Below are 24626 nucleotides of genomic sequence, written 5' to 3'. Positions count from 1 at the left end.
GGGGTGGTGGGGGGGTGGGTGGGGGTGGGGGGGGGGGGGGGGGGGGGGGGGGGGCCTGCCACTCATCTGTCTCCAGATGGTGAGGAGACCAGACACCATATAGGAGGCAAGGAGATGGGAAAAGGCAGACTGAGGGGAGAAACAGAGAGAAGCAGAACTAATGAAGGAGAGGAAGGGAGTGGTGAAAGTGTCAAGGCACCCATTGTATCGCTGGGCAGGAGCAGTAAAGACAAGCTAGTGGCCTCTGCAACTTTAAGATTGCCATTAAACTCTCGCCTTGCTCGTGTTTATGGTTGGCTTTGTGTGTCAGAGGAGAAGGGGATCGTAAAGCGGGGCTTTGTCTGTCTGCCATCGATTTATTTCCTTCGTTAGGGTGATGACACTGCCTGCTTATGATGTCCTACCACAGACTGTAATTACAGAGCACTTCTGTCTTTATTGATGTCACTTTGTTAGTTTAATTATGCTATATTGGGTTTTAGAGTCGCTGCAAGAGCAAAGCTATGATGTAGGGCAAATATCATCAATGGAACATCCTCTTTTGAAGATGTCGGGGGGCAGAGAGTTGGGAGATAATTATTTCATAGACAGACGTCTAAAATAGACCCCGTGCATCTTAGCATGTACAAAAGCAAAGAGAAAGTAATCTGAAATTGAATGACTATTCTGTCTGTGTTATGACCAAAGTCAGAGCGAGGAGGCCGCGAATGTGATGAGGGCCTTAATGGAAATGAAACACCTGGGTTCAACCTTGAGAGCGACTGTTTACGCGCCCAGTCCCCAGGTGCTGGGGTTGACTGAGAGTCGGGCGGTATGAGAACTATTGCTGTGTGTGCATACAGTGTGTGCATACAGTGTGTGTGTGCATACAGTGTACATGTATATATGATGGGATGGGACCCTGGGGGAAGCAGTGCCATGTGAAGGTGACCCATGAGGGGAAGAGGAGGAGGGAGAGGCCACCTGCTTACTGGCAGTGGCGAAATGAGGGTGACAGCCATCCACCTGTCTGAGAACACTCTCTTTTCAGACCCCATCTGCCCACCCCCTTTGGGATATATATCCCCCCCCCCCCCCCGCGACCCTGTGACCCTCGCTGTCGTCCAGTTGACCAGGCCTCCTGTCCACGGTCCCTACGGACGTTTGAAACTGCCACCGCTCACCTCCGACCAGAGGCCGTTCTGGGGCACTGTAATACAGTACAATACATTGGGGGCTCTGGGGCAGTTTTACTCTATTTCTCCTTTTTGTTGTTTTAAAGTGATACAGGCCGCCAGTCCGTATGTGTCAAGACTGTGCTATACGTCTCCTGGCTCGGCTAAGTCATCACAGGTAGCCAACAGGGAGGGCCTGTATTTGCTCCCTTTTTCTCCCTTTTTCTCCGATGTTCTCCAAACTGAAAACTCATCATGGTGTTCTGTAGCACAAATAATCGCTGGCCAACAACAGAGCAATTTGGCAACTCAAACAATGGTCACATATAGTGCACTGTGTATTTGTCACTTCTTTCTCCCTCTCTCCCCCTCTCTCTCCCTCTGTGCATGCAGCTGCCTGTGTTTCTTGCCATCGCAGAGTGGGACACACAGAATTACATTCTCTGGCCAACCAATCCCACCCTGTGGATAGATCTCTCTATTCGGGGGTGTCTGTCTGACTGCAGTCAGGCCCGTCCCCGTCTCCCATGGCTTCAGACCTGTGGCCCGGACCCAGGGCTGTGTTTGCACTTTCTTTATGGGCTTCAACAGCATAACGGAGTGGGGTCTGTGTGGAGAAGACCCACCAGACTTCTGACATTGTCTTCTGATCTCCAACAGCCCTCCAGGGCTGACAGGCCCACTGTACTCTACCTCTCTGCAGAGACAGACTGGGGAGAAAGAAGGGGATTTGAAAGGGGTGCGCAGAGAGACGGAGGATGCCCAAGATGTGCGGAAGACATTTGCTCTTTCTGAAAGTGCCTTGCAAGAAAATTACTAACTTGCCGGAAAGTGTGCTCAAAGTATAAGGTAAATGTAATTTAGGGAAGCTTGCAAAAGGTTTGTAATTAAGGCTGGTTGGGGCTTGGAGGAGCATCTTGGAGCTGGATTTCTGTCCTCTCAGGCTCTCACAGCTCTCTGCATGTTCTGCATGATTGCCTGTTGATTCGCAGCATATTGGTGCTACCCGCCTGCCTCCCTGGAAAAAGACATAATGATTCTTCAGCTATTCATGGCAGACATCACAAGGAGAACCCGACTAACTGCTCTGCTGCTCCTCTCGGTAGGTGAGGGGTCGTTTCTCACAAAGCTCTTCTCAGTTGTGTAAAGTCGAGGAATACATGAGGGAGCCTCCCAAGATATAGCCAAGATGAGTCAGGAAAGACTTTGAAAAAGAGGATTTGAAATTAAAGATTAAAGATGAGGTAAGCTGCAACACGAGTTCAAACGTTATAACGTTATCATGATGTGTTCACATATATTCTCGTAAATTGTAGTGTTGGTGAGAAACTTGAATAAATCCAGTTGTTTGAAGGATGTGTTTTCACAACTAGATAAATAAATATTAGAGATGAATTATGAGCTGTTTAACTTTTAACACTAGCTCTAAGAAGCTTCTAATAATCATTAAAACTACTAATGACAAGATTTGTTATAATCCATAACATCATTTATTTCCTTATTTGAATTGTGTGTTTTTATGAAGAAAAAAACACTATAGATGACTGTAACAAAGTAAAAGGAGAACATTTAGAATTTCTGATGGTTTACTGACTTCAGAGCAGTTGAAATGATTAATGGGACAGATGCAAAAATAAAATAGTCTGGAGCCTTGTAGAGCAGCTGCTATAACAAAACAAAAACAAAAAAACGTGATCAGGGATCATTAAAAGTTATACTTGCTCTGGATTTTATGATCCGTTGCAACCCTAGTGACAATGGTTTTGTTTTTGGCGGTGAACAGTGAACGGAGGGGTATGACAGTTGGTTGCAATCTGCAACCACGCCACCAAACCCTGTCCTGTACTGTCCCTTTAAGAGTAAATGCATCAGTGATGCTGTTTCTGGCCATTAGCATGCCTCTAGCCATTATACATTTCAAAAGGCCGACCTCATTATTTATAGATAAATACACGCACTCGCACAAGCATGTGCTCGCATGTAGCAAACAGAATGACATATGCACACTACAGAGCATGCCTACAAGATCTCTGTGTTACACCAAAACCCAATTGGACCAAGACACCATTCTCAGGATTTCTATTGTTACCTGGTCATTCTGTCTGTGAAAATCTTCCTCCATCCTAAAAAAAACTCCACACCATTAGATCACAGTTCACTGTTGCTTTAGACAGGAACGGGCACTCTGACCAAATTCTAGCTTCATTAGGAAAACCGAGGCAGCAGCTCATGGGGAGCCTGCAACAGATGCCAGTATTGTGTTGAGTTTTTGTTACAGCTCAATCCATCTATTACCATACATCAGCAGATCTACACCCACGATTAAAAAAGATAAACAAACTACTCTCATATGTCTTTGCTTATCACAAAAAGCTTAGCTGTCTCCCACAACAACAGCATTAGCGCGCGCTTTGGCCACAGGCAAGAGGCAGTAATAGATAGTAATATGGTTTAGCACAGGAAGGCAGCCGACGCAGTCAGGGAAAGGCGCGCTGACGGACAGAAATAGGGAGAATGTGTAAATAAAGAGCAGTGGGAGATGATGAAAACTGGTGAGAGGAGAAAGAGTCTGAGAAAGAGAAAGGGAAGGTTGAGAGGGTGAACGGAGGAGGGTGACGGCGAGGAGTGGGAAGGTTGGTCTCATTACTATTAGACCTTCTCTCTCCCTGCAGGCTCAGGTGACCCCAGCTCTCCAGCCCTCTGCCTTGCACACCACTAATCATTTGGTTTTAATCACCGGGATATTCTCCCCCTTTTTGCCTATCGCCCCTCCCCCCACCCCTCCCTTGATGCCCTACTGTGCACCCTAGCCTTTGCCAAGGTCCAGCTAATTGTATTCTAATTGGCCATAGCTTGGGCTGGGACAGATCTGCCTCATTGTCATCGCCCATCCATCCATCCCGTTTCTGTTCCACTTCCCCATCCTTTCTGTTCCTCCTCCGTCTCTCTGCCTCCCTCTCGCTGTCTTCGCCACTTCACGCCTGTGCTTGTTTCTACATCTCCTCACTGCCTCCTCTCTCTGCCTCATCTCTCTTTCACCCCTAATTTTTTTTCTTTTTTTACAAATATGCTGCCGTGGCGGCTTCCTCTCCCTGTCGGTCTTTCGTGCCGTTCACTGACATCAAAGTTGCGCAAGTGCTTTCCAATTGCTGTTCTTCCTCTCCTGTTGACCTTACATTCCACCAGACAAAAACAAATAGCCTTGATGTTGTCTGCCAACAAAACGCTTCGTGTGACTGCCTTGCTCTGCACACAATGGCATAAGAGAGAAATGTGAAGCTGTTCAATTAGGTAAACCTGATGGCTGAAGTCTGACATCCTCCCTCTTGTTTTTATGGAGGACCACGCAGACTGTGCGTCAAATAACACTGAAAATAATTAGTGTGCTGTATGAAGAAATGAAAAATAATGTAATATCATTGACTTGTTTGAGCACAGCACATTCTTAAATTATAGCAAAGAAAACATGACCTCTCTGAAACTGTTTGTATGCTATTTTACTTGATGTGATGTTGTGTGTTGCGTGTGAATATTCCACCCGTACATTTTGCTCTTTAGTGTTTGTAAATGAGAGCAGAGACAGTCGAGGGCTCGATTCTGGGCATGTTCATTCAGCTCTTCTCAGCAAAAGTCTTGTCATTAGCGTTAAAGCAAAATCATTTGAAGTCAGGAATTCAAAAATATTCAAAAGGAAGTCTTCTTATTAAGTATCCACGCATGAAATATTCATAGCTGCTAGCTAACTGGCCTGTTGACAAAGCTCTGAACATCGAAGCCAAAATCTCACCGTGCTCGTCATCGTGGCTAACTTTACCTGTCGCTGCAAGCTAAAAAAGAGAGAGGAAGATGGAAATCCTGCATTACAATCACACGCTACAAATCCTCTACTTTTCTTTTCTCCTCCGGATCAACAGCTCCAATAAATTTTCATTACACCTGTGTGAAGCGCTTCAAATAGAGCCACAGAAGCGTAAACTAATTACTTTCTAATTTATTGACTAATGGCCACAGCCCTGGGAGACAGCTGCAATTGTTCTAACAGTCCTGCTGCTCCGACTGCACTCAGGTCCACTTTAGATTCATAACCAAAATAATTTATCATTACAAGCACATTAAATTGAACCGTATAGACCATAACAGTGGTAATTTATATCATTTTGGGACTGGGGATGCTTTTCCCTCCCCTGTCTAGAAAGCATACAATCGTTGGGATGAGATTCGTCTGCAGCTAGTCATTGTGTGTGACAGGTTCACTTTGTTCTTCAAAGACCTCTTTGTTTTGTGCCTCATTCACCAATTGTTAGAGCTTACAGTAGAAAGGAGACGGATTGCGTTGCCTTAAAAAAAGCCTGAGAGTTTCTGTGTTGTATGACTTCTGTCATTGCCTGCATGCCTTATGTACAGGGCACTGGGCTGCACCATATTAGAAAAAAATGATTTTGCAATATTTTTTTATCTGCAATGTATATACTGTATATACAGTATATATATATATTGCGGTATGTAAACAGAGTGATATTCACCAGAAATGCTGAATATTTTATATTTAAATGCATTAATCTGTTGCACTTTTAGTGATGAATTAAGAGGCTGGATAAACAATGTGGTGCTCTGAACAATTTAATCATGAACACCTTGGTAGTAATGAAACGGGAAACACTGGATTAGTCACTGAAAATGAAAACAATGCCAGTTTTCTTTTTGTATCAAGCAGCAAAAAGTTGCAGCATGACGCGTTTGAGTTAATTTGCCGCCATCACACGTCCTGCGATATGACTATTGCATGCGTTGGCATGATCGAAACATCAACATGAAAAACGGGTCGGCCGGCTCTGTACTGAAGTAACCTGTCTGTTTAGTTTCCAGCATCCCATCATCAGCCAGGCAAAATCTATGCTGATAATATATTAATTTCCAGCAATTGCCTTTATCTCATAATGCATCTCTTTCTTGATTGGAACAATGCCTTCCAGGATGTCAATGACCCTATCAACAGGACACAAATGGTCACCCAGTGGTTTGAACAGCGTGATAACAACATTAGCCATGTGTCAAGGCTTCCTTAATCACCACCGAGGATGCCATTTGTGCCTTGATGGGATATTCTGAAGCAGAAGTATGAGATGGCATTTTCCACTGGCATCGTTAAGATGGGAGGCCCATACGATCATGCAAATGTATTATGTAAGCTGTGATTAGCGTTGACCTTGCCCTCTGCGAGGTGAATGTTCTGAAACAGTGCCAGAAAAAAAGCTCCCCATGTCTACAGAGCCGGGATGTGGCTAGTATACACGATACAATAATACAATGTGTGCATTTAAAAACTGACAAAAACTCTGTCCTCCTTAGTCATTTCCCTTTGAAGTATAAACAAACAAAAATGAAGTCTTATTGAGCCATCACATCGCATCCTCACAACATAATTTCCAGCTTCTTCATGCTGGTGTTTCTGTATTTTTATTGTACCTTGTGTGTAAAAGAAAAAAAAAAACATCCTCAAGGTTTAGGAGTTTAGCCAGATTTAAGCAGCAACACTGATGAATCTATGGGAGGACTTCCAACCTCCCACGGCAACAACAAGCGATCCAACCGTGTTGATAGTACCAACATTGTATCGTGTTGTGTTACTGGGAGCTTAGTTCACGGTGGTGTGGCCCTGAGGGAGGGTCTGAACAGTAACAGTTTGTCTCTGTGGGAGGCCACCTCCATTCACACCTCCCTCTGCTCAAACATGCCAACTGCTCAAATTTACACTTCTACCAGATCTTCGGGCTCTAAAAGCTACACACACACAGCAAAATAGCATAATTAAACAACGCAAGCGGAGTTTGCCATCTGTAACAACAATGACGTATGTGACCTTATCCCTGTCGTTTCCTCACTTCCTTGTGCTCATGCACTGTGCGCCTTTGTTACAACCTGATAGTTGACCGGAAAGTTTATGAAATAGGTCTTAACGTGTTATGGCACGGCGGTAAATCTTCATTCACAGCTTCAGTAAAAAGATCAACACGTAGATGCAGCTCACAGGAGCTTCAGTATTCATGCCAACAATGTTAGTGAATCACCGCTGAGCCTAATAAATGATCTAAAGTACGTGGAGGCAGACACATAATTCTATTTTTATTTCACTTGATCAACAATCACCTCCGCAAATATACGCAAGCATAAATTGAAAAACACATATGGGCACACAACTGTCACCCTCCACCCTCCCTCATACCTCCTCTTCAGACATCAAGCTTTCGCAGGCTGATCAATAGAATCCAGCAGGCCACAAATACAGAGAAGAGGGTGTGTGGAGGGGGAGCTCCCATGGGAGAGACAATAAGGACATTGAGAATAAAACAAGAGACCGGTGACACACAAACAGAAACGCACACAAAAACACACACACAAGCCGTCCTATATTCCCTAGCCAAGTGGTGACGTCAGCCTCCTGTTTAAGACACAGCCCACCTAATGGAGCATAGCCAAGGCACAATATGTGTGTCCGTGTGTGTGTAAGTACGTGCATGCGTGAAACAATGTTGGACTGAGAGAGTTTACCCGCTACAGCAGAGGCAAGGGAAGGACACACCACTACAGTGGAACACACACAAAGTCAAGCACAATAGCCATTAAATCAAAAGCAATCTCTCTTCATACACAGAGTGCTTTCACACATGCATGTATACACACATAACTGACATATACCACTATCCAATGCACTGCATCGATATTAGGTCACTTTAAAAGTGTGGAAAGGAATGTGGGAGGAAATGAACGACATTCCACCGGTACATCCTCTCCAAACCTGAACAAAATGTGTCAGCAGTGGGAGTATAAAATCTCTGAATGGGAGTTTTTTTGGCATGGGAGATACGGAGAGAAATCAATTTCAGGGCCAAGTATGGTGCCAAGGACGTCCAGAAGGGCATGGCTCTGTTGATCTGTTCATATCAATTTGCTCCCTCCTGCAGACGGAGAATGCCACAGCGTGCAGCGCTGCATCTTTAAGGAATATCGCCCCGATAACGGTGCCATAAAACACATCATTTTACAGTCAAACCATCTCTGTCTCCAATGCACTTGGAGCGGAAGCCATTTTCAAGCAACATAAAGTTTAACATGGCGCTACATCTGCCGAGCCGCTAGCTTCCACGCTACATGGGACTGGGCGATTTAATTAGGGGGACATGGGATTGTGTTGTGTGGCGCTGCAATGAGCCCCACCCTCTCTATCCCAACCCCGATCCCTGCGGTCATCTCTGGAAGAGTAGAGTGTGGACCGAATTAAAGTATCCAGAATGCACTCTGGCAATAGTTGAAAACTTTGCAGCAGATGTGTCACTAAACACTGCGATGAGTCACAACATTGTGGCACAAAGTCCTTCCGTGGATGTGATTAGATGAGCAGCTAGTTTGTATCAGCCTTCCAATTTTATTTCTAAATGGTACAAAATATGAAGATTTCAACCATTTTACCCTCCATGATTATGTGACAATGTTAAACATCATGAATATTTTAGATATGGCTATACTCATGGTCCATAATGATGTTATCATAACTGAATATTGCTGCTGGATGCAAAATATATTAATATTAAAGGTATTTGTGACCATCCAACTATCTTGTCTATGCGGAAGAGAGCACTTTCTCCATCTTAAATAGACATTTTCTCCATGAATACGTATTGAAAATAGACCCCATTCGAAGGCCAGAGCAATTTCACAGAAATGCAGAGCAAATACCAAGAAAATAAAGTCGAGATTTAGATGAGCAGCTTTGATAGCCATTAGTCAAGTGAGAAGTGACTTCACCCCAGCGGAGATAACTTTTTGTCTCCCATGAAAACTCAAAGAAAATCTGTTTTAAAGTTTCCCCTGATTTCTAATGGAGCCTCCCTCCACTGAGCATTCAACTACCTGAGTTAAAAGGGACCGGATCGCTAATGCATCCTAATTCAGACAGTATAGATTACAGATTGTCAAGGGCAAACGTTTGATTTTTGCCCTGACCATGTGAAAGCAGGCTCCCAATATACATTTAATGGATCAATGGTGAGTGATGGAGGGCTGAGAATTGTGAGGGACCTCACCACTTCCTATTGTGCATTACCAAACACAACTGGGATCACTGTGCTCTGTGGACCCTTACTAAGAGCAAAATTATCTATACACAGCCTAAAAAGAGGGCGTGTCAGGCATTTAGACAACTGCAAACACTGCTTTATAATACTCTGTCTTAAAGATATTTAAAAACCACAGACACGGACTTAACATGTTACTCAAAAAGCAAGCACTGTGACATATCCTCAAATGCCAGAGGAAGAATAAATGTCAATCTTGGCATTGTCTCATCTCTCCATAGGAGAGTGTGGACCACAACATAAATTCCCAAGTGGGACTCCAGATAGGTGAGGTGACGTGATGGCCAGATGGAGACACAAAAGCAAAAGTTCAATTAAAATGTTGAGGGAATCTATTTGTTTGCCTTAATTACTTCATTAATTTATGAAAGCATTTGCTTTTTTTAAATAATCCTGTGTCACATTTCCTGCCGGGAGAATGGAGCTACAGGGAGCGCGGTGCTGTTGGTTGGGTTGAGTGCCTTTTAAATGGCTCACCCTCTGATTCTGAACACAACGCTCAGTATGCCTGCTAGAGCCCGTCCCCGAGTCTCTCTTGGTGGGTGTGTAGGTAATGAGGCCCTCCTGTAGTGCTGCGCTCCACTCCTCTGTTGGTGCAGAAAAGCGCACCCCTGCCACGTCCTGACATTCTGACAGATAGGAGCCGCAGAAAGCATATGGCCAACGCGGCGATGCCTTCGACGCCCTCCAAACTGTCGTAGGGCTCAGGCATAATGAGCTGTAGAGAGACGAGCCCTACACATAGGACACATTAGACATCACAATTTTCCTCACCTGCCACAGATCAGCCAGAAAAAGGGTGGGTGGGGGGGGGGGGGAACTCTTACCTCGTATAAGAGTCAAGATATCCCATGAATTTGTGACTTTACAGAAGAAAGCCATGTAGTTTAGCATGGCAGAGCCAGACAGGAAGTCTCTGAGAGAGTGCATATCTAGGATGACTGCCAAAGACATTGGCTTTACGAAACAATGTGAGTTCTTGCAGAAACATAGAACAATTAAAATTTGCTGGTTGACTGGTTTGGCTGTATTCTACATGGGTCACAACATGGAGTCAAGTGGCAGAAAGGCGGGGTAGAAACAGAGAGGGATGCCACTGACGGAGGCAGGAGTGGCTGAGGGTGTGTTAGGCTAGGAAGTGGCCGCTCTTCTTGTCAGCTGTCAATACCGTTAGTGTCCAGAAGCTGAAGTTGTCAGCGGCTAGAGGTGATTTTAGATAAGGCGCCCATGCCCTCGACAAAGCCTCCCTCTGGCCCAGACTCCTTCCCTCTCTCTGTCTAGACGGTCGGGCATTACGGGCCAGACAGAGACGCGATCCCTCGCCACCGCCAACCCGGGCTGCTCTCAACTCTGTGGCTTTCTCTCTGCTCAACACTGTGTCACAACATTGGCTGGCTGGAGGGTTTTGAACGGCTCCGTAAAAAAGGACGGAAACAATGCCAGGCTGTTTTTCTCTCACTCTCATTCATGTCATTCACCACCGGAATGCTGAGAAAATACTGCTCGGCATCGCACTTCAATCCTCCTGCGAGAGGAAGCGAAATTATCACAATCCAAGACTTAGCTAAAAACTATCAGACCGTCTCAAGGGTTGACTGTAATTGCGAACAATTGTGATGAGGCAGCCTGCACCAATCATTCAATGATGTAGACACACCTCTGAAAAAAAAACCCCAAATAACAATTGAAAGTACTTCAGACACTTTTTGTATGGCGGAGAGGCAAATGAATGAGAACAATGAGCAAGCCAAAAGGCAATTACAGAGCGGATGGCGTCGGGTGCAGACTGATCTGCATGTGGCAGTGAAACCGCCTGAGTTTCCGTGTTCTGAAGCCCAGGCTGTCAGGTCAAAATGTGTGAGAGAAGCAAGCCACAGGTGAAAATCGAGATTTCCTGAAAGCCCTCGTTTAGCCTCCGAAACCCTCGCTGCCCAACAGGTGGAGTGTGGACGCCATACATTCATACTAGCCCGAATGCAAATCACTTTAACCCTGACCTGCTGCAGTCAGGTAGTGGCAGTGGTTGCAATGCATCAACGTCACTTCCCTGTGCACAAAGCAAGAGCCTGACTGATCTCTATTAAATTACATGGATTAAATCAGAGATCCTTAATTAGGCCCCAATAAAAGCGTCATGTGGCTTTTGAAACCTTTGAGCAAGCCATGATTGGATAAAAATGTGAAAACATACTAAATGAAATTGGTTTACCGCTGAGTGTACGCCCCATGACTCGTGAGTGTAGAAGGGGGAAATAAAGTGAGGAGAAATAAGTAAGAGACAGAGAGAGAGAGAGAAGAGAGACACAGATGCAGAGGAAGAGCGAGAGGGGAGTCTCAGGACGAGTCACACCTCTTTGCCTCAGAAAAGCTCTTAAATTCCATGTGTGACCTAAGGGAGAGAGCTCTAAAGAGTCAGCCTGAGATGCCATGATACAGAATCTGACTGTTCCGGAGCGGTGAGCTAATACAGTCTGCCACAAGCCAAATGGAGGAGTGCTACGGGCATTAACACAAGGCTCCTGGAGACAAGCCAAGCCTTGCATGCATACATTTGTGCATGCAGAACACAGACCTACACATGCACACTTGCAAACACTCAAGCACACACATCTGGGACTTGCTGCTCTCTTAAAACTGGTACGCGATGCCTCCCTGCTCCTCGGCCCCCCCCCCTCCCCCCTTTGCATCTCCTGGTGTCAGGACGGCCAAAAGCTTTTAAGTGCTTTAAACTCATAATAACCCTAATGCTTAGTCTCCTGTGAGCGTTGTGTTTGTCTGTAAGAAAGTGAAATGAAATTGAAATAGAGGCAAAGACGGTGGATGTTCAGACATTTTTGGGGGGTTGCTGGGGATTTGGCGTCTTTCAAGGCATTAGGACAGGAAGAGGCTCCCAGGACGCGTTCGGCGATGGCAGGAAGAGTTAGAGAGTAGCACAGCACACGTTGCACTCTTTCTTTTGCCCGCTTCTGCTCTTGCACATTGGCTTGTTATGTTATTTGTGATGTTTCTATTTTTGAAAACATGGGGATTGAAAGAAAAAAAAAAAAAAAGAAGAAAAAAAATCCACTGCCACAATGCACGGCAGGGAAAATAGTAAGCACACAAACAGAAAACAGCCCCCAACCACCTTCCCACTCGCCACTAATCCTCTCATGCCCTAATTGTGGGCGCAGTCACCCCAGATTCACGTCTTCCAGGAAAGAAGGAGAGAAAGAGAGACCACCCGGTCTTCTTCTAAAGAGGATTCTCTCTGCCAGTGGACAGCAGGTGGTACTCTCTCTCCATTTCACCTTTATCTCTCTTCTGCTTTGCCTCTCCATCTTCTTGTCATTTCTAGCTCTTTTTCTCTCCCTCTCCTCTTTCTACTGTAAACCGCCGAAGGTGATTATGGATTGTGATGGTGGTGGGTGGGGAAGGCAAATCCCTGTCTTTGTTTCCTTAAAATAGGTTTAATATACAATTACCCAACACAGTTGAGTCGTTCTCTGCGTGATTGTTACAATGGGTTGGGTCACAAAAGAAAACCCTGCTCAGCACTGAGGTAAACATGGTGGTTTCCCTTAAAGTCAGAGAAAGTGGGCAGGTGGCCTGGTTCCTCCTGGTGGGCTGTACCCTCCCCTGGTGGTTAGAGCTGTTAGATTGCGTGAATTGTGCCAAGGTCTGCGTATCAGCAGGATATGCAACGAATCACACGCACTCACTGGACACACATTAAAACAGGCTGTGAGGCTAACTCTTTGGCATTTTATTCTTTTAATCAAAGAGGCCATCAGTCAACTGAGCACAGCCTCCCATCCGTACCACAGGCCTCTGGAGAAGATGCTAGAAGAGAGCCAGCGACTGGTGGCTGGCTGTGTGTTGTCTGAACGGTGTTGCTACTGTTGGGAAGGCTGCATTGGAGTGCAGCCATGCCAACCTTTATGGCAGCCCTCTATTTTCCTGTCTGGTTTTCTCTCTCTCTCTCTCTCTCTCTCTCTCTCTCTCTCTCTCTCTCTCTCGCTCTCTCTCTCTCTATGTCTTTATGTCTGTCTCATACTCTCCTCTCTTTCAGGCACAAAACCAAGGCGCACATTAGGTGCTGGTGCTGCAGATTTTGATGCTTGGCTGTCACTGTATCATTGTCTGGTGACATAAAGCGCAGTAAAGCACTGAGCAGTGATGAAGTGGAGAGGTTTTAAACCTGCGCTCACTGGCACATTTCTTGCCTTTCAACCAAAGTCATTTGGGGGGTGTGGGGTGTGGGGGGTGTCATCATCCCACTGTGAACGCAGACAGCCCCCACTCCCCACCCAAAAACACTGAGAGAAATAAAGAAAGAGGGAGAGCTTCCTCCCTGGCAGTCCTTGCTTCATTATTCTGCTGGAGGCTTGATTAGACAGAGGGGGTAATTTACGAGCCACTTCATTGCCAATTCAACGGGCACATCACCTGTAAATAATTGAGACCCTTCATGTCCATTCCGACATAATCATATCGCTATCATGTTAATGTATCCAGCAATGCTTTCCTTTGGGTCAGGCGCAGGACTACGTTAAATCTTAGCTGACTTGTCCCCATAACTCTCCCGAGGACCACCCTCGAGCAAACAGGCAAAAAAAAAAAATAAAGATGAAGGAGTGCGCTGAGAAATGAGGAAAAATTGGAAACACAGTAAACAAATCCAAGACTTCGCAGCAAGGCAGCGGTGGATTGCAGGTGGAGGGCACGCATTTTGCACTGGCTCGTTAATTATCTTTGGTTTAATGTGGATGAGGGAGATCAATCACGCTCTTATTCATCCATCTCGTTCAGAGTTCTATCAGTCAAGCGGTGATGTGAAAAAAAAAAGACTGCAATATTTGGATGGTTGCAGCTATTACAATGAGTTAAAGGAGACAAGGAGGAATGGAGAAATCAAACTCTCGCTTGTAATTGTAGGGAATTGCACCATCATGGGAATTGTCTCTCTAAAACACTTTTAATTACACCAGTGTTGAAAAAAACTTGATATGTAATTGATAGCTATTTCTCTTATTTCATTTAAAACAAGGTTATGAATATTAATCATCCAATCTGAAATGATTCTCAATTTTCCACGGCGCAAATGTCAAAAAAAAAAAAAAGATTTGAATAATTTATCAATTGACTTGTATTTGAATTTATTAATTCACTGATGCAAAATTAATACATAGCTATCCTTCACATTCCACCCACTCCATCCTCTCCCATCTTTAATGAAGCAGTTAAAGTAGTAAGGGTCTTGCCTGAGGTAAAGTACTGACTGACGATGTGGGCAGGAGTGTGGACGGCTAATACAAATCTACAGTAATGAAGACATCTCATCCGGATCAACAGGCTAACCATCTTCCAGAATGAGGCAGGTAAGAAATACCCCGAATGTTTCACGCCCAGTGAGCCAGAGCTCTTTAGGGAGCAGCTGTCCACGTCGCCAACAAATAAAAAATGAGATGGACAAGAAAGAAACAGCGTAAAGGGAGGGATGGAAGCACAATGTTCAGGTGAATTAGATGGGTGAAGGGCAAAGGTCAAGTGAGTAAAGGTGTGTGTGATCCACACAGCCGGCCTTGGTGCTATTCTGTCTTGGGTCGCTAAATGATGAGGGGTCAGTCCTGCCATTTGCTGTTGTTACACACAGAATGTTGCCACGTGGCAACTCATCCTCCGAGGTACTTCCTGTACTGTGAAGCTCAGCTGGGGCGAAGAAATGGGACAGAATGTGTGCCAGTGGGTGCCAGTGTGTGCCAGTGTGTGTGTGTGTGTTGGTGCGCACCCATGTCGTGCCTGTTCTTTGCTGGTGATTCACCCAGATCTCTGGCAGCGATCCAGGACCTATTTTCTCCTTCTCTTTACATAACAGCAAACGGTATCACTGAAGCCGTGTGTCCTGTCCTTTCTCTTCCTCCACCTCCCCCTCCTCCTCCTCTGCCACTTCCTGTTCTGCCCCCCCCTCCACCTTCCTGAATGTGTGGGAGCTTTTAAGACCTTACTGTGCGTCTATCCCAGGTGCTCCTGCGCCACCCATGGGTCTTTGACATGACCGGTCCGGAACAGGCGTTCTCGGACGACACCCAAATCACAGAGCGGTACACCAGGTTCTAGGGTACGGCATGGGGAGGTGCGTGGGACGAGAGGCTGCGTTTCACTGAAATGCCCCCTAGTGCTTTCTTAATAAGGCCCCGGATCCGGGACACCATATGCCTACAGGACAGCACCCAACTGGGCACCGGGGCGTGACGGGCTGAAAATAGGGACTCGCACTCACAATCCCCACAGTCCTGGCTAACATACGGCCACTCTGCACCGACAGGGCAGACTGACGAAGTGGAGGCGGACGCTGCAAGAGGGGGTGGAGGGCGGGAAGGGGGGTGAAAATAGAAAATCAAGGAGGTGAAGGGAGAGGAGCTGAAGAGAGTTCAGTTTGTAAAGGGAGGGGATGAGGGTGAGAAATGAGGCAGTGTGTCTGTGTGTTGAAAGTGTCAGCGTGAGTGTAGGAGAGATGTGTAGGCAGGGTATAGTGTCTGGACTGCTCAGTGACTCAGGTGTGAATAATACGTTAAGTTTGTGTGTGTGTGTGTGTGTGTGTGTGTGTGTGTAAAGGAGAGAGCCAGGGAAACGGAGAGCGTAGTGAAGTGCTGGGTCGGTGTCGGGCTGGTCGTCTATGTGTCTAGGTGGCTGAGGGTGTGCTCTGCTGTGTCTATGGCCCGCTCCATGACAGCCAGCCTGCACGCTGCTCACCGGTGCAGAAGCGCTAATTGAATTAAGTCTTTATTATCAGGCTGCAGAGGCAGCACTTCTCCCCATCTCGGCCCCGCTTGGCTGACACTTTCTCCTTGAACACCTGCTTGACATCAACTTCCTCCTCTATTTATTTATCCCCTCTCTCCTGTGGCCAGCCACTGGCTGCACTGCTTACTCCCCACCACCACCACCTCCTCCTCCTCCTCCATATTGGCATAGCGAGCGAGGCTGGGCCTGCCTGCTTTTCATGCTGCTTCCTTTTTTTGTGTGCTGTGCAATACACTTTAGCGTGTATAACCTCAGCATCACAGAACTAAGTCACCAAGTAGCTCTTTTTAAAAGCCACACAGGTAAAAAAAAAACATACCCTACACTTCGATGTCCATTACCATACAAAAATGGACACACAATAAAAGGGATTAATTCTCAGAGCTGATCGTGTACTTCCTGGCCTTCAGCAGCCGTCCTGGTGAGTGTAGAGGGAATAAAGGCCATAAAGCGAGATGATGTTCTATGTTCTATTGAATAGTCTCCGGTGGGCAAGCTGGCCAGGGTAATATACAGCAGCTGGGATGAGAACTAACATATATCTAGTCCCCTGTCCATTTCCACTAGCCTCAGGCTCAGCCAGCTTCCCTGGGCTCGGCTTGGGCATTACTTTAGAGGACAGACAAACAAGAGGCACTATTAAGTTGGCTAGGAGTCTGAGGCCCAGGCACTTGGCCCAGCACTAGCTGTAATCTATTGACCGTTTGCATTCTCCCTTCAATGCCCCAAAACCACAGGACTTTTCTCTACCCGTCAGTTGAATCCATTGCTCACCTCCCTCCATCTCTATCTGCTGTTTATCCACTCTATTTTTCTCTTTCTTCTCTCGCTCGCCCTATGTCAGCTCAATCCCCCTCTATTCCATCTTCCCCCGCTCTTTCGTCTGTTTGCGTAAATCCTCTCCCCCCCCCCCCCCACCACCACCCCTGACTATTTCTTGTTCTCCTCGCCCCATCCATCACTATTCCTTCCATCTCCATGTCGTCCGTTCGCTTCTCTTATCGACATGTTTCCATTTTCTAAACTGCTCTCGCTCCATCATTTTCACCCTTCTTTTGATGGCTATTTTTCATTTTATCCCCTTCGTTCACTCTTACCTCGTGTTCACCTCACCCCTGTCCTCTCTTGCTTTCCCTGGTGGGCTTTATTTCACCCAGCCCGCGATGCCCCAGGTGGACCTATAGCTGTCCTTGTCAGGGCTGTTGACTGCGTAGAAGCAGCGTGGGACGGTGTCCTCCAGGGCCCGACAGAGTGGGGCAGCCAGGGGAGAAGTGTCACTGTGCAACAAACTAAACTTTTGCTCATGACAAGTTGGTATGAAGACAAGTACAAGCAGAGGAAAGAGATGACAAAGATCACACTAGTCACCTCACCGATCAGTCTCTTCACATTTACGTGACGCGTTGCCTTTCTTCAGAACTCTAGCTGGATTGAGTGCCATATGTCCTAATGTCTTTGTTTCAATGTGATCTTATCTAATACCGCTTTATCTTTTATGCCTTTGTTTCTGTGCCCCTTTCTTTGCCCCCCCCCCTCTCTCTCCTGCTGTTCCTGTCCTTTTCCACTCTCCTCTGAAACTGCCAGCCAAAGACTGCCACAAAGAATTAGGACCAAACACTATCAGACGCCCTTCCCAGGCACATCCTACACATTACCCCAACCCCCACTTACAGTATACACACACACACACACACACACACGCTCACACACACAAAGCCCCGCACTTCCTCACACCATGTGCCAGACTAGGTGACATAAACAGAGTTTACACATAAGCCTAGGGACGTCTTATTCACAGTGGCAGACTCACCCACATTTCACCACTCTTAAAAAAATAAAAAAGACACAAACACGGCATACCCAAGCACTCTATTTATTATTCAAAACACATCCACACTGTTTCCCTGGTAATTATGCACGCACATGCCATCTTAATACATTCATAAATGCCTGCATAGGCATAATCCACAATGTATTTTTCAAATGCGACGTCACGCTTACGCAAGAGTACATATACCTGTGTTTACACATGTGTGAACACGATCGCCTCGATCTGTTTCTTCCTCACTCACACGCAGTCACACACAAGCACACCCACACACACCTGCGCAAATTCACAGGCCACAGACACAATAGCAAACAAACAGTCGTTAGTGGATTTCAGGCTGCCTCTCGGTTCTGCTCTACTCTGTTGTTGGTGCACCCGCGCCTCTGGGGTGGCGCCGCTGCTGTAGGTTTTAATAAAAGCATTGTCTTTGGAAGCTGTCTGAAGGGACTCGGTTTCATTTTGGAGGGCTGCTGCAGCCGTTGCTGCGGATGTGAATGTGGGAGGAGAGAGGGCTATTGCGCTGGGACGTGGGGGCGGCAAGGTTCAGTGTCATTGCGGGGCCCTCCAAGGACTGGTGCTTATTGTTTGATAGTTTCAATATACAATATGTGTGTAGTGTGTGTGTGTGTGTGTGTGTTCTGTGGTCATGCGAGTACATGTAAAACAATGTGTGTGTTCCAGTCTTGCGTATATAGAAGTCGAAACAAACGGCTTACATAGCCCACCACTTTAACACGCCAGCAGCTGTAACAAGTCGACTGTATGTTTGGATTTTATGCAAGACAGGAGAGAACACAAACAAACCCACACACATACAGAGCGATCTGGATGACAGGCGTAGAAGCACTCTCTCTCTCTGTAGTGTGTTGAGATGGGTGGCTGTTAACCAGTCCTATAAAACAAACAGTGGAGGGAAGAAACGCTAATGTGTCGACCGCTCCACTCGTGAAACCGTGTGCCATTTAGCGGATGCTCAGGATAACGAGCCATCTCTATAAGACACACAGGTGTCCATTACCTCTTTGGGCTGACCAATCTGTGACACCCTCTGGTCAATCATTTCTCCATCTGTCAGCATACAAACACCTCTGAAAAAGCCCCTCAAGGAGACATTTGTGTCATTTCTGATGGACCACGAATGCCTGCTCTCAACGGGAGCGCAATGTAACGGCCATGATGAGGTCAAATCAGATGTTATAGGCGAGGTTTGGAACCGCATTCTTCCTGTCCCATCCCTCTGTTTTCTCTCTACTCCCACAGGCACTTTAAGATCCCATCAGCCGAAGCATCATGGGCACATCTTTAAAAAGGCAAATGGAAAGAATGAGTATGGCTATCTGGAAGGATGTACGGGAGGAAAATCCTAATTGTCCCTTTAAGTGCGTTCCCTCCTGCGGAGTGAAGGTGCAGGGTAACGGCCATCTTAAATCACAGCCTGGCCGCGGCCTTCATTAAAGCCATAATGCCAGGCTCTCCCTTTAATGGAAATGGAAGCCAGCGAGGCTATGGGTGTAAATTAAAGTGTAAGGCCCGAGTAGGGAAAGATTTCCCCAGCTCTGACAGGTGCGGCCTGAATTAGCTGTAGTGCTGTTCAAGCAGTCAGTAGGAGAACGCTGCTATTGATTTTAAGCACTGTTGCACTTCCTATCTGAGAGGGAATGTGTATTACGAGAGCAAGGCACATCAATCACTCAGCATTCCACCACTATCCCCTGGCACGCTTCAGATTTTAAAATGATAAACAAACAGAAACGGACCCAAACAAAAGACGACGCTGGCTGCACTCGTCGTCTGAGCCTGAAGGATGTGCGTTAGCCTCGTAAAACGCATCTGTGCGTGCACGTAATTGGTCCACTTCACCTCGTCCTCCTTGTGCTGACAGGATGCCATCTCTATTCGGGGCATGTCCTGCATTGCGTGTCACCTTGGTCAAACAGCTAGCGTCAGCTTCTTGAGCTCTGGCTGTGGCCCACTCCCATGTTTTACGAGCGGCATGTGTCAGAGTTGTTACATGCATGCGGTGCAGCCATGCAGCGCGGTGCCTCTGCGTGCGTGACCCTGCTGCTTATCTCTGCCTCCCATCATGCCCCGCTGACCCTGTCTACAGGCGCTGGCAGGGGGAGAATTAGCCTACTTAGCCTATTCCCCTCAGGGGTCAACCCACACGCAGACGGCGCACCCACAATCAGATGCACACACGGCCGCCCACGTGCACCCGGAGTTGTGTGATGACTAATGATAAGGCAGCACTTAACCACAGGTGTCCCTAGTTTGATCTTTCACCCGTGACCTTGAGCAGAAAGCTTTTCATATAGAGGCCAGCCATCAGTCATCTCCCATCAATCACACATACACGCCGCACCCTTTCACTCCCCCCCCCCAACCTCTCCTGGCCCCAACATCCATCACTACGCTGTACCCTTTCTCTGACATCTAGGAAAACACAAACACTTCACAACCTCTCTCCCTGCCTCTGTTGTCTAGAAACACACACGCAGAGAGCAAACGCACACATCCTGTCCTGCAACGGCGGCTCCTCTGAAACACGGAACGTGTTGTTGTGTTGTCAGGGGATCTCAGGTATACACTGGGGGATGCTCCCTGGTGACACATTTGCTGAGATATCAGTACCTGCACTGAGACATGACGCGGGGTTGAAACCCTTGAGCACGTTGGCAGCTGAGACCCCGGCGTGACAGACAACCAGAGGTGACAGACTGTGGCCATGAGCATCCGGAGGACCATTTGACTCAAAAGTCACTGGATCAAAAAGTCTCTCACATCTCACACAAGTGTCATTTTTAGGGTGTCTTGTGCTGGAGGATGAGGCACTCTGACATTTGTAATGATCTAGTACCCTTCACAGTCTCTTTTTTTATATTTTACCCTTTTATATATGTTTTTTTCTACAGCAAGATTACAGCACATATATGTTCTGGAGAGAGTACTAGGGCTGCCCCCTCTTAGTCGATTAGCAGACTAATTGGTTGTTCTGGGCTTTATTCATTTATTCATGTTTTTTTAATGTTGAATGGCTTATTTAGCGTATGAGACCATCTCTGGTAAAAACAATATTTAAAGTGGTGCTTTTGCTTTTGGTTCTTTGTGGAAAAACATATCTGTTGATCAAATCAAATAATCGCTTGGTCGACGAAATCGTACCAGTGTTAGTGGATTTTCTTTAGTCGTGGACAGCCAACTCTGCAGGCCCCATCGAATACGCCTAACACTGGTTTCATTTTGGGTGAGTTGGAGAGTAGAGGACGTTCTTGATAAAAAAAAGTAAAAGGTGTCCTCAGTGCTCTTTTGGCCCACGCTCCATAATTACACCAGAGAATGTATTCTAATTGGCAGTGTCTTTATGCGAAACTATTATCAATGTCCCTCCGAGGCAGCGGAAGAGAGGAGGGGTGGGGAGAGGAGAGGAATGGGTTCTATGTCAGTGGACCCAGGGTCCATTTACACACGGATGAGGACTGCTAATAATGCCAGGAAAAAAGAGGAAGACAAGTTTAACATATTGAGCTGATTCCCAACGCATTGGAAATGTAAGCTTGAGCAAAAAGGGGACATTGTGTGAGCAGACTGCATTTGCTGCAGCGGTGAAGTAACTGTGTGGTCTCACAGTGCAGCGGTAAAAGCTCCAGACAGTCCAAACGAGGCCGAGAGGCGTCATTCCAGAGCCGTCCATGACGAAGAGACCATCCAAAGCTACTTAAACAAAGGGCTGTCCACTACTTTGTCAAATGTGGAGAAATGCTATTACAAAGCCTCGTGCATTATTAATTATTCTACCACACAGATAATATAATCACGTCACAGCCAATGCATGCCGCGATAAAACCGTTCATTTGCTGACTTTGTATTGCACGTGTTGGCTGCAAAGCCAAGGAGGATGTGTTCCTCATTTGTAAATTGGCCCTATATGGATCTGCAGACATTAACAAAATAAATGAATTGCAATGCTGGCACCACCTATTCTATTTCAAACATTACAGTAGCTCTTGGCATTTTGTTCCACATGTGGGTGTAGCGTCTGACCCAGACAAACACCTCCTGCTTCAACAGTGTTATTAGCTGAGTGGTGATGGTGCAGACGGATAGGAATGCATTAACATACCATTCAAAGCAGATGCCGCACCAGGGCACGTTATGTTAATTGGCTTGCTAAAAGGCGATTATTAGTCAATATTAATATTCTATCATTCATCTGCAAACTGTAAACTTTTCTGAACAGCCATCAGCAGCCTGTAATATTCAACATCCTACACTGAACTTGAAGGGGGTTGCGAGGGAAATGGTCTTGAAGAAAAAAAAATTATGTAAAACTAAAAATGTTGGCTCTCTTTGGATGTAATACGTTCAGGGCTATGATTCTTAACTTGTGTTTTAAAATAGTGCAGAGGGTGTAATTGTCTTACCTTGTTTTAGGGGATGTCGTTAGCCATTCTTCATGCTTTTCGAATGTTATCAAGTAAGCTGCGATCTCCTGTGGAAAAGAGAAGAGGGGAGAGAGGAAGGGCGAGAGGCTTAGATATGTCATCTTTAATCACCGTTCTCCTGTGTTTGTAATACATCGGTGAGACTGCTTCATTGATATTCAGACGGCCTAACCAGCAGCACAAACACGGCGGAGACGGAAACAAGGGGAAGTGCCGGGGAGCTCAGGCAGGTAAATGGAGACTGGTAAAAGTAAAGTGAGAGACAGAAGTGGAATGCAGCTGAGGTCAGATCATCTTCTGAGGCCATCTTTGTTCCGAAAGCTTTGATCAAGTTCTCCTCTGAGGACATCAAGGTGCTCACGGGAAGATTGACATCTCTGTGTTTGAGAGTGAGCGGCTTTTAACATTTTTGGTCCGATCCTCCCCCAAATCCCTTTGATCTGCCCTTGACACTCCTCCATGGATCAATCCACTCTTTAACCTTTGAATAATAATTACACGCCAGTCTCACAATATTGACATGCGTGTGTACTGCTATACTTCAGAAAAAGGGTGGTGATCCTTTGGAGTCAGTTGTGTGCGGAAAGAGATGCTATAGACGCTGAAATGAAGAAAAAGAAAGAAAAGCCCAAACTGCCACTGGTATAAATAGAGATACTTCAGACTCCTTCATGTTTCCCATGCTCGCCCTGCCTACTGCATCAGTCGGAGTGTGAGGGGGAGCACGGTTGACCATACCCGGCTATTTTCTCACCAAACTAATGGGCAGAAATAAAAGCACTTTGGATGCTGGTAGACAACCTAATGATTACCAGCGACAGCCGGCAATTCACTCTTCAGCAAGAACATTTGTCAGCTTCGCAGCCTGTTAGCGAGAGCGAGACACAAGGACAGACCGGCTGTCATCTTGCACGAAAATATCATCTTTTCAGTTTCTAAGGATGTGCAACCCTTCTCATGTTGGAGTGTTAACAACCCTTTAAGTGTGCATATGTTGTTCAAATATTGTTTAAAAAAAAATTCTTCCTCCGGGCTTCGTGTTGTTACTTTGCCTGTCCACGCGGGGCAATAATGTCTCCGAAAACATCCGCTTTCTCTTGGAAAAATAAGAGACACATGTGGCGGCACGTAGCAATCACAAAAACTGAGCCAGTTGTTTCTCCTTCCTTCTTTTTTTCTTTTGGCATGCACACACTCAACTATGCTCCACTGCGGGAAAAAGGCTCCGATTGGCTCATCGAGGCCGTGTCACAAGTGTGACCTGGCACAGAGACGCGGCACGCTGGCGACGGCACGCTGGGACGCTGCAGGGTGCTGCGGTGTGAGGGGTTCCCAGGCTGGCGGGGTCCTGACAGAGAAGGGGGGGGGGGGCGCATGGGGTAGCATGACTGGCACCCTTGCCTCCAGGTGCAGGCTGGGAGATAATGCTGCGTTGATTAACTTCCTGTTCTCTTTCCATAACGACCGGAGGCAGTGAAGCCATGACAAGATGGAGTCTTGTATTGAGAAAAAAAGATAGGAAGGGGATGAGGCTGTCAAGAGGAGCTCAGGGCTGCTCCTCTCCTTCATAACTTCTGCTGCATGACAGAAAAAATAAAAAAAAAAATAAATAAAAGCGATGAAAACAGTAACCTCAGACCACAACCTTGTTGATGAAATGAGCAAAAAGTACTTGTTCTCTAAAAGTGTGATGTTAGCCGTGACAACAATGTTCACAAGGAAAGAGAAAATAAGGCTTCAATATGAGGGGCCGCAATAAAGTTACTCCTCTGCATACATTTGTAACTAAATTAGTCCAACACGGCTGTGATTAGATTAATCCCCACTATTCTGGGCTCATTTTGGGAGGCATACAAACGGCAGCAGGAAGCTCCTTCAGTGACCTCTGTGCCTGTTAGCACACAGCCCCTTCCATCACTCCCGTCTTTTTAAAAACAGCCACAGCCCCGGTCTCAGTGGCAAAGGATGAAATAGTGGGCCGCATGGTCTCGTATTTAAAAAAAAAAAAAAAAAAAGGAGTGAGCCTCTACCACTGGCTCTCTGCGCACCCCTCCCTCTCTGAACAGATGCCAGGGATTATTCCAACCCCCCGACCAACCATAAAGGTGCAATAATCTTATGGCGAGGAAACAAACAAAAACAGACGTGCAGCCATTAAACAGCTGCAAAGAGACAAAGTTTGCATGGGCGGCATAATGAGAGGCTAGCGTGTGTTCAGGTTGAACAAACACGCTCACGGGTTAGTGCAAGAGGGTGGCTGGGGGGGGGGGGGGGGGGGGGGGGG

The 24626-nt window shown here is 46.4% G+C and overlaps 1 protein-coding gene across 11 annotated transcripts in view; it reads right to left on the bottom strand.

Annotated features, from left to right (window-relative positions):
• camta1a (calmodulin binding transcription activator 1a) overlaps positions 1-24626 on the bottom strand; it is a 269414-nt gene that overhangs the window by 127236 nt on the left and 117552 nt on the right. For all 11 annotated transcript variants that reach the window (XM_031845523.1, XM_031845518.1, XM_031845521.1 and 8 more), the window contains one exon: positions 22322-22389. In XM_031845523.1, the coding sequence (XP_031701383.1) occupies positions 22322-22389 (68 nt within the window). The remainder of the gene's footprint in view (positions 1-22321; positions 22390-24626) is intronic.

This window comes from Anarrhichthys ocellatus, unplaced genomic scaffold, assembly GCF_004355925.1.
Source record: "Anarrhichthys ocellatus isolate YVR2014 unplaced genomic scaffold, GSC_Weel_1.0 scaffold5, whole genome shotgun sequence".
NCBI lineage: Eukaryota > Metazoa > Chordata > Actinopteri > Perciformes > Anarhichadidae > Anarrhichthys > Anarrhichthys ocellatus.
This window is presented reverse-complemented; position numbering and strand designations above follow the sequence as displayed.